Source organism: Capra hircus, chromosome 18 (genome assembly GCF_001704415.2).
Source record: "Capra hircus breed San Clemente chromosome 18, ASM170441v1, whole genome shotgun sequence".
Taxonomy (NCBI): Eukaryota; Metazoa; Chordata; class Mammalia; order Artiodactyla; family Bovidae; genus Capra; species Capra hircus.
Window position 1 is genome coordinate 51392958 of NC_030825.1, and position 10861 is coordinate 51403818.

Here is a 10861-nt window from a genome sequence, read left to right on the forward strand (position 1 = left end):
GGCATTTATCCACGTCCTTGAGGTTCAGAGGAATCAGATAGGATCACTGATCATTTCTTATGGGCAAGCAGACAGTGGAATGAGTTGTCCACTGTTCATCAGTTATCCACAGAATGTCTGGGGCCACACTCACTCCTGGCTCATCTGGGTTGTGTGCCAGGAGGAAGCTTCATTATTTAGCTGGAAATCAAATTCTATCTTCCTATGACCAGATGCCACCTGATTCGCTTCTAGGAATGGAGCCTGGGAAGAGCAGCGAGGAGAAGGACTTGACTTTTCCTTTGTAACCAGTGTACTTTTTCACCGTTTGTGTGGCTAAAGGCACAGATGACTGCATGTGTATGCCTTCACCTCCACCCCCAATGAAGGTTGAGATATTTTCCCTGGGAAACAAGGAAGACCCTCTAACTGCTGTGTGTCAGAGCCACGGGGTCGAGTTGGTTTAGAGAACACCCACTGACCAGATCTCCCAACAGATGTGCACTGCGGTCCCTGGCCTCTGGCTGACCCATATCCTAGCTTCTCTTCCTCGTGTTTTTGGAATAGGCTCTCTTGTGTTTCATCTTCTCCTCAAACTTAACTTTCCTTGATGCTCCCTACTGGGAAGCCTCTCCCAGGACACCGTCAGGCCTGCTGGCCCCAATTTCAGACTTCATTCCCTGCCAGACATTTCCACATCTGCAAATCCCCACCAGAGCCGGGGGAGGGTGATAGGATCTCCGTCTTTCAGATGCAGAAATTTGAGACTCAGACTAATTAGGTGGCTTGTCTACATCCTCACAAATAGAGGGCACAGCTGTGATTTCAATCTCAAGCCTCTTCCCCAGAGCCTAGATTTCTACGCTGACTTTGTCCTCCTGATGGGAATCACTGTAGCTGGACTTTCACCTGGTCCGGGTTGCTTGAACTCAACCATACAGTGAGAAGAGCCAGTGCAGCCATCCGGTGATGGCCACCAGCCATCGGCCATCTCACCAACCATGACCTCCGTTTGTTGAGTGTCAGCTGTGAGCCAGACCCTGGACCAAGCAAGGGCTTTACTCGCCTGAGCTCCTTCAGTCTTAGTAGTGACCATATGATTTTCCTCTTATTTCCCCCTTTCAGGGTTTGAGACTTAGTAGATAGACTGAGGCTCTGAGAGGAAGTCACTCACTCCGGGCCCTGTGGTGTGACTTAACCAGGTCATCTTAGATCTGGGGTGTGCGAAGCTTCTGCCCTGCACCACTGGTCTCTCTCTGGGCAGCTTCCATCCTGGAGGCCACAACGGAGCCCCTACTCCAGGGATCCCTCACACATGGTCAGTTGCTTTGTGGTCCTTTTTCCGGTCAGTCTTCACCAAGTCCAGGAGAGAGGCTTTTCTCCCGCATTTCATGGATGAAGCAACAACACGGACTGGCTGTGGTGAGCGAGTAGCCACACTGGAACTCGATGCTGGGCTTTTTCCACCCCACTAGGCTGCATCTTCAAAACATAATATTTGTTTGTCTGTTGGTACATGCAGGCCTCTTTACAGATTTGTTCCCCTCTGTGGCTTCTCCCCTGATTACCTTTCAGGGCCACTGAAAGTTGTTTAAATGCAGTATTCCTTATCACTCCAGTTCTTTTGTGTGTCAGAATGTGAAAAGGACACCCGTATGTGTGTCTGGACCCCACTTCAGAGACGGGGGTTGAGGAAGACCCCTATAGGGGGGTTCCAGCTGCTGTCTTTTTCAGTCGTGTCCCAGTGATTCAGGTACATAGGCTGAGTCCTTGGACCACTGGGTTTTGATAGATCTGGGCCCCAGTCCCAAAGGACCCAGCACGTGGGAGGTACGCAGTGAATGGAAGCTGTTGTGCTCTCAGTCAGGTCTGTCCTAGAGTATCACTCTCTGCCAGCACCAGGCCAAGATGCACCTAACCATCTAGAAGAAGCAAAGAGGAAGTTACTAGCAAAACTGCACTTCCAAACAGCACAAGCTATTGGCTTGCCAAGCACCCTAATTTAGAAGCCTGTGGGTGCAGCTGGTGTTTCAGAGCAGGACTAGGGATAAAATAAACAGTGTTGATGAAAATGATCTACACAGCTGTCAAAGGGGCTGGTTAATCATGGCATCTGTTCTACAAATAATAAAGGAGAACACCAGGGAATTCCCTGGCGGTCAATGGTTCGGACTTGGCACTTTTGGTTCCTAGGGCCGGGGTTCAATCCCTGGTTGGAGAACTAAGATCATGCAAGCTGCACAGCGTGGCCAAAAAAAGGGAGAGCACCAGCACAGAAAAATGATAAATGTTGAGTGAAAAAAAGGCTTCCAAAGAGTGTGTGTTGTTTGATTCCATTGGTTTTAAGAATCACACAGATACTTCTAAAAATACATAAGAAATTCAATACAGGTTATCTCTGGGAAGTAGGAACAGCAGCAGTAGGTGGATGAAGGGCTTCCTACTCTATACTTTACACCTTGTACTCTGGATTTTTTTTTTACAGTAAGCATATGCTACTTTTAGAATAGGGGCCAAGAGAGCTGTAATGTACAATACCAAGAACAAATAGGATTAAAAAGCAAAGCTCAGACATTAGGAATCTCCTGTCCTGTGACTGTCAGCAGCCACTTTCCCAAGTCACTTTGTTTTCTGAGGGTAGATTCAAGAATCTTAGAAGTGAAGAAGGAGCAGTTTCCTGAGTTTCTCTGCTTAGGAGAATTGGTATCCTTTTCTCACTCCCTGGCCCACATAATACCTGCAGAGGAAAAACCAACTTGTAATGTGCCACCTCTTGCCTCTTCTGATACCTACCCCTAGACAAATGTTTATGGGTCAGCCCAGAGACGAAAAATGAGACCATTTGAAGGCTTCCAGCGCAAAGCCATTGTAATTTGTCCCACTGATGAGGACCTGAAAGACCGAACAATAAAGCGAACTGACGAAGAAGGGAAGGATGTCCCAGATCACGCGGTCTTAGAAATGAAAGGTAGGAGATGAGCGATTCCCAGGCGGGCATCATGGCAAGGCCCTTAAGGGGAAAAGTGTCTTATCCCGTTTTTCCCGCCCCAGCTGCTTGAGTATTCTTTTTTTGAATTTGTTCTTTCTTCGCTTCTGCTTTGTTCCTTGCCTGTGTAGTATCGCTGTGACTGAAAGAGCTGCCCATACCCCGGTGGGATAGGCTTTTCAGATTAGATGGGGCTGGGGCAGGGTGTGGGAGACCTGCGTGGCCTTCTGCCCCTGGCACCCACTGGGTGGGCTGGCTGAGCAAGCCTCAGTGAGGCATCTCCATAATAAACAAGGATGGTGATTCTCGTTGACTGGCTTGTTCCTGGGGTATCAAACATCGGTTTGGTGGAACTTAGTCACCTCTTCAGAAAAAGGAGAAGAGGCTCATTGTTAGCCCCTGATTGTTGTCAGGGAGGCAGAGCTTGGGACCCTCTCTCCTCTGTTGCTCACACTGCGGTCCCCTACTCCTCCTCCCTTCTGGCAGACCAGTGTCCTGGGGGTGAAGGAGACTAACCCTCGGAAGGTGCTGACCGCCTTTCCTCTCCCTCTGGCACCCTCCCTTCCTCCTAGCCAACTTCACGTTGCCTGACGTTGGGGATTTCCTGGACGAGGTGCTGTTCATTGAGCTGCAGCGAGAGGAAGCCGACAAGCTGGTGAGGCAGTACAACGAGGAGGGCCGCAGGGCTGGACCACCGCCTGAAAAGCGCTTTGACAACCGCGGCGGGGGTGGCTTCCGGGGCCGCGGGGGTGGCGGTGGTTTCCAGCGCTATGACAACCGAGGTCCCCCAGGGGGCAACCGAGGAGGCTTCCAAAATCGAGGAGGAGGCAGCGGTGGAGGAGGCAACTACCGAGGAGGTGAGACATCTCACACTGAACTCTCCTGCTTGTGGTTCCGGGGTCAGGGTTGACTGTTTCCTCAGTCAGCAGATGACATTTCCTTGGCACCAGCTGTTGGCTGAGCCCTGGTAGAGAACTGAGATAAAGTCTGGGGCCTCAGGGAAACTCCCACTGTCATCTCTTCCCTCCCCACCCCCCACCAACATTACCCCTGAAGGCCTTGCCCATTTGTGTGTCACATTGCTATTATTATTGTGAGTCTTTCCTACCCCTCATCTGACCATGAGCTCCTTGAGAAGAAGGGCCAGTCCTGGGTCCCACCTCAGGACCTGGCACAAGGCGAATATTAGGACTGTTTTTGCTTCTAAAACAAATGGAGAAACAGGCTTGGACAGATTAATTTGCTCAGTTCACCCAGGTGAATCCATGGTTGGTATTAAGTGATGGATCCAAAGCCCAAGTTCTTAGTCACGAAGTTGTGCTGTGTCTGAAGTGTATGGTCGTGACTTTAATAAGCATGCCCTACTGTGTCTCTGTCTTGTGTTGGATGGTTTAGGGGACAGAGCCATGACCCAGACTCTGTCACCCTTTAGTGTCAGTCCAGAAGGATGCTGGGTTGAATGGGAAACCCCAGGGGTACAGTGAGCTCCAGTGATTAAGCCTGCAGAGGAGCAGGGCTCAGGAAAGGCCCCCAGAAGTGCTAATGCCTAAGCTAAGGTTCTGAAGCCACCAGGAGTGGGCTGGGGAAAGGATTCCGGGCCAAAGACTTGGGGAGAGGCTGGCTCATTAGGCCAAGCACTTAGATGTTGGAGACACAGTAGAAACCAAGACGGCTCTGGTTCCAGGCCCATAGTCCAATGGGCAGGACAAACCTGTCAGCAGGCCTTGATGACTGGGCTCTCCCAGAGCTCTGGGAGCCAGAGCCAGAGGGGGTGCTTGACTTGTTCACTGGACCTGCTCTGTGCATGGTCACGCTGGAGCCACAGCAGTCCCCAAGACAGCCCGACACCTGAGGGTCTTAACCAGTCAGAACAGTGGGGCCTCTTACCTGCTTCTCCAATGCAGGTTTCAACCGCAGTGGAGGTGGTGGCTACAACCAGAACCGCTGGGGTAACAACAACCGGGACAACAACAACTCCAACAACCGAGGCAGCTATAACCGGGCTCCCCAGCAACAGCCGCCGCCACAGCAGCCACCGCCGCCACAGCCGCCGCCACAGCAGCCTCCACCGCCACCCACCTACAGCCCTGCTAGGAACCCCCCAGGGGCCAGCGGCTACAACAAGAACACCAACATCCCTGGCTCGAGCGCCAATACCAGCACCCCTCCTGTCAGCAGCTACAGCCCTCCACAGGTGAGAGGATGAGAGAGAGAGAGAGAGAGAGAGAGTGTGTGTGTGTGTGTGTGTGTGTGTGTGTGTGTGTGTGTGTGCAGGTGAGAGGAGGTGGGGCCACGGGTCCTCACTGTTAGCGCCAGCCCTGCCCTTTCTCCCTTTGTCGCCAGTGCTTTCAGCTGGAACAGACCCTAGATACTCCCAGATCCCTCCAGACTCAGAGTAAATGGGGAACCTACATGTTCTGTCACCCTCAGGGCCGACTGTTGTCATGAGCAAGTGCATTTCTCTTGGCTGTATTGTCATTGGCCTCACTGAATTCCCAAGAGAGCACTGCATTGGAGTTACCTCTTGCCCAGGCTAGAAGGGGTGACCCCTTTGTCTTTAGGATGTGGAGACAGACCCTGAGGTTGGTGAGGACTTGACCTCTGCCCTCAGAGCTTCACTGCTAAGCAGCTCCAGGCTCAGCTCAGGTTCTCAGCTCTGGTGTGCACTGGCCCTGTAACCAGCGGTCCCTGTTTACTGTGAGCCTTCCACTCGCCAGGCCTGGAGGCAGCTGCCAGGGGATACAGGTGCATGGTCTAGTCCCAGTCTAACCAGAATATTTCCTAGAACAGGAGTTGGGCAGATGCAAATTCAAACCCCAGCCTCACAACCTTCTGGGTTTGTGACCTTGGACAAACAGCTTTACCTCTCAGAATCTTGTTTTCCTCATAAAGGCCTAGAGTTGTTAGTAGAACTCACTTCAAAGGTTTGCTGTGAGGGAAAGATAACGTTATAGCTTTGCAGGCAAGGCTCTGGAAATAGGTGGACCTAGAGGCAACTCACGACTTTTTGCTCGTGTGACTTGGGCCCTGTTGATTTCACCTCCCTGGCCTCCCCTTCTTTCTCTATAAAACAAAGCCAATGGAACCTACCTCAGAGAGTTGATCAGGGGTCAGATGAGTTAAGGATACAGCCTGGACATGGGGAGCACTTAGAAATTGCCACTGCTGTTTTCCTTAGCTGGTCTTGCTGTAACAAATGCCACCATTTATTGTGCTCAATGGTGTGTGCACATAAGCTTACTGAATACGTAAGGAAGTCCAAAGGGGTAGTCCTGTTGTAATTCTCATTTTACAGGGGCAGGGGGTGGGGAAACACCTAGGTTTTCAAGAGATGCTGTGTGCCTTGTTCCCGAGGGTCTCAGGCCTGGGATTAGAGTCCAGGATAGAGCTCTGCATCCTCCCCTGTCCTGCCAGGTCACAGAGCTGACCCACCCCCTTCTTAGCCCACGAACAACCTCCCCTGGTGACATTTCTTTGTGGGCCCACTGCTTACAAAGGCCCTCCCTCCATCCCAGCTGAGCTGGTTATTTCACAGAGACCTGGTTTTTCTTTCCCTTCCACTTTCCAGCCAAGTTATAGCCAGCCACCTCCCTACAACCAGGGAGGGTACAGCCAGGGCTACACAGCCCCACCACCTCCGCCTCCGCCACCACCTGCCTACAACTATGGGAGCTATGGCGGCTACAATCCAGCCCCTTACACCCCACCACCGCCCCCCGCAGCACAGACCTACCCTCAGCCCAGCTATAACCAGTATCAACAGGTAAGTGCCAGAAACAGGGATGGTAAAATGGGGCCCCACACGGATGTGTATTCCCAGACTCATGTCCTTGCTTATCCCTAAAAGATGGTATCCATCTAGTATAGCCATTCCATTTGGTGACCACTGCCACACTGGCTGCTGAGTGTAGGAACTGCCGTTCTAGTTCCTCTCCCCAGTGCAGCAAGCAGAGGGGGCCGCAAACGCTGCTTCAGCACCATGGCCAGTGTCCATTCTGATTGGTTGTTGCTAGGCCCCTGTACCTATTTTTGAGTATTTTGGTTGTGGTGTAACACCCACATCTAGCTACACTTGAAAGGGCAGTAGGTTGGCAAGCCAGGAGACCTGGGCTTCAGTCTCGAACTGCCCACCCATGCCATCTCAGGTCATTCACTTGTCCTCCCAAGGTACCTTGGTTTCTCTGTCAGGAGACCTATGTGTTGACTGTCGTCACTGTACCATGGTCGGGGGGTGGTCGGGAGGAGCCAGATGTGGGTCTGAATGAACATGTGGCATTCTTGGTTTCTCTCTCCCCAGTACGCCCAGCAGTGGAACCAGTACTATCAGAACCAGGGCCAATGGCCGCCGTACTACGGGAACTATGACTACGGGAGCTACTCCGGGAACACACAGGGGGGCACAAGCGCACAGTAGCCACGTGCCCTGGAGGCCCCTGCCGGCTTCCTCCACCAGCGCCCACCTCAGTCCTCCTCATCCATCCCTCCCGGGTCCCGTGGTGCTGGGGGATGGGTCCTCCCAGGCTGCCTCCCCTCTGAGGGGCTCTTCCCCCACACAGGGCCGGGCATTTCCTCTGGATTCCAACAGGCAACAATGACCTTTTATTTTCTGTTCGTCCCCCTACCCTCCTCTTCCTCCATTCCTCCTTTTTGACTAAAGACCCCCCCGTCCCTTGCCTTGGTCGTACAGTGAGGCTACAGGGCTGAGGGGAGGGCCCTTTCCTGTCCTCTCCTCCCAGCCCTGCTCTAGGCCCTCAGCTTCTCAGACTCTCATGCAGTTGGTTGTAAATTCTTCCAGGAGCTGTTTTACTGTCTACTTTTCAGGATTTAAAAAAAAAAAAATCAAAAACTTAAAAAAACACAAGTTTTAAAAAGCAAAATGCAGAGGGAGGAAGCAGTGACAGATATTTTTTTGGTAATTATGCTTTTTTTTTTTTTTTTTTAATTTTTAGAACTTGTCCGTTTTTACTGTGGGTCGGCTGTTGATATTTCATCAGGATAACCATTTCTTTGCTGAGTTCAGGTGACAGAGGAAGAGCCACACCCTCAAAACACACACAGAACAAAACCACAGAATCATCTTTAACCTAACTTTTTATACAATGTCTCAGTTTCCCGTAACTTTGCACACAAGCTTCTGTGTTGAGTTGAATTGTACCTGCTTTTTGTATTTGGAGAGAGTGTGACTATTGAACTTGAAACCTTTTATTCCGGGCGTCTTGGTAGTTTCTCGTGGGATTAAGGGGGTAAGAGGGAAGAAGGGAGTTGGGGGGCTCCTACCCTTCAGAACATGAAGTTTCTCCCACTGCTCCTCTCCAGAGGTCTCCCAGTGCCAGACCTAAAGGTTTTTCCTACAGTGATCCTCTGATTATTTTTACTTCCCCTTGACCCATATGTTTTAACAGAACTTTTAACAAACTGCACTTATTAAGAAATGTGTTTGCCCTGTTTTGGTTTTGTTTTTGTTTTTGTTTTGTTTTCAATAAATGACATGGCACCTCCTAGCAGGAAGGAAGCAGGGTTTCAACGCTGAAGTGTTAACTGCAGTTGGCCTTTACTTGGGGTGGGGGCTTTTACAAGGGGACATTATTTACTCATTCATTAAATACTTACTGTGGGATTTGTGTTCCAGTTCAGTCGCTCAGTCGTATCCGACTCTTTGCGACCCCATGAACCGCAGCATGCCAGGCCTCCCTGTCCATCACCAGCTCCTGGAGTCCACCCATGTCCACTGAGTGGGTGATGCCATCCAACCATCTCATCCTGCCCTCAATCTTTCCCAGCATCAGAGTCTTTTCAAATGAATCAGCTCTTTGCATCAGGTGGCCAAAGTATTAAGAGTTTCAGCTTCAACATCAGTCCCTCCAGTGAACACCCAGAACTGATCTTTAGGACGGACTGGTGGGATTTGTGTGCCTTTCCACATTTTTGGTGCTGGGTGTGCCCCCTTAAACCTGGGGCCCTCAGTTTAAAATCCACTAGTTCACTTTTAAAGTGGTTCTCTGGTTTCTGCCCCTTTCAGTCCACCCAAGCCCCTCCCAGAATTTGTGAATAGAAAGGATGTAACAGGTCCCTCAGCAGAGAGCAAGGTAGGGCCAGTGTTTGGGAACTAGGGCTGGACTGTTGGGGTCACCCCTGGATGTGACTGCCCATCTACATTAGGTCTGGCCTGGGTGCCAGACTTAAGATGGTTCCTGACTGCTCCTGGATCCAGGCTAGTGGGGTTCCAGGAACTAATGTATCCAGCTAGTGTCAGTTTTTGCTCTGTTCTTATCCACCCACTCTGGACAGTGTTAAGACCACAGCATGACCAAAGGTGGTCTTGGACCCTGCTCTCAAGGGGCTCCCAGTCCAGAAGTGACACAGACCTCTCATGGAATGGTGACAGCGTCAAGATCAGCTGTGGGTGTGGGGTGTGGTGAGGGTTTCCTGAAGAAGGGGAGAATTTTTTTCAAGTGAGAATGATCTGGGATAAAGGATTGCATCCCCACAGCCTGTCCTCCTTCCCTGGCAACTTGAGTCATTTCTTCTGGCCGTGCTGTGCTCCTGGCCCCTTGTGAGGGACAAGGCTGGGACGCAGGAGGAGCCAGTTCAGCCCTACCTCTTCCCTCACAGAACTATCTCAGAGCCTTCTGAAGGGGACATGGGCTACAAAAAAAGGGAGGAGGAAGGTTGACTACCTTTGAGGTCAAATGTGAGGTATCTGACATGAGACGGAGCCAAGGTTGATGCCTAACGGCTACAAATGATGCTAGAGTGGCCTCCCTGCTGAGAGGGCCTCAGGCCCTCAGGCCCTCAGGCCCTGTAGCCTGGGAAGTGCCCCTGCTGCAGGTCCATGTGTTGGGCAAGAGTGCCCTCTGCTGGCCTCTCGGCAACATCTAAGATCAGTCCCCCCACCTATTCCAAGCAGCAACTGAACCTCTTTGCTCCAGATCCCTTATCATGGGAGGGCAAATAGGAAGTTACTCCTCTGCTTTCAGCCATAGTATCAGGGTTACTGCATCAGCCTCCTCACAGATCTCGCTGTCCTCCAGTCCATTACCCTGATGCCCTCACCCTCTTCTAGCTCTCCGCAGGATCAAGGAGCTCAAGCTACTTAATTCGGCTTACACATACTTGGGCCTGGTGACCTCCCTGGCTTTATCTTTTGCCACTCCCCTTTCAAACTTCAGATCACTAAGCTGTTCAGAGAGAGCCACAGATCCCTTTTAGGCTCTAAATGCCATGAACTTCTGCCTTGGAAACGCATGTGTATTTGGAACTTTGCATAGATTCATGAGAGTCTCCGATCCTTGCAGTCTGGTCAGGGCCAAGTTTGAACTTTCCTACTCCTGGTGGCTCAGATGGAAGCGTCTGCCTGCAATGAGGGAGACCCAGGTTCAGTCTCTGGGTTGGGAAGATCCCCTGGAGAAGGAAATAGCAACTCACTCCAGCACTCTTGCCTACCAGGCTCCTCAGTCCGTGGGGTTGCAAAGAGTCAGACATGACTGAGCGACTTTACTTTTCACTTCACTCCTTGACCATACTGAAGTCCTTGCAGCAAACAGAACTATGGATACCCGCCTTCCCTTCTAGGGCTTTGCCTTGCCGAATTCCTACATGAGACCCTTCTCTACCTCCCTCTTACCCTAATTCCTGATCATCTTTCAGGTCTCAGGGTATCCTTCACTCCCAGAAAGAAACCTTCCTTGGGCCCTCCAGGCTGGGACGGACAGCTCCCTTAGCTGAACCTGTGGGTCCATCAGCCCTGCCCATTTGGTCAGTGGTTTGAATGCCAGTCCTTACCTACCACCTAGGGCAAATCAAGACCAAGGTCTTCTTTCCACACCTGCAGATTCTTCAGGTCCTGGAAACAAAGTGGGACGTTCAGTCTCTGATCTCTCCACCAATCGTGCTAAC

At 51.3% G+C, this 10861-nt stretch overlaps 1 protein-coding gene across 4 annotated transcripts in view; it reads left to right on the top strand.

The window, feature by feature from the left end:
• The window catches only part of HNRNPUL1 (heterogeneous nuclear ribonucleoprotein U like 1), a 34463-nt gene extending 25974 nt beyond the window's left edge, over positions 1-8489 (top strand). For all 4 annotated transcript variants that reach the window (XM_018062456.1, XM_018062457.1, XM_018062454.1 and 1 more), the window contains exons 11-15: positions 2779-2947; positions 3538-3822; positions 4870-5159; positions 6534-6728; positions 7263-8489. In XM_018062456.1, the coding sequence (XP_017917945.1) occupies positions 2779-2947; positions 3538-3822; positions 4870-5159; positions 6534-6728; positions 7263-7379 (1056 nt within the window). In that variant the 3' untranslated portion in view covers positions 7380-8489. The remainder of the gene's footprint in view (positions 1-2778; positions 2948-3537; positions 3823-4869; positions 5160-6533; positions 6729-7262) is intronic.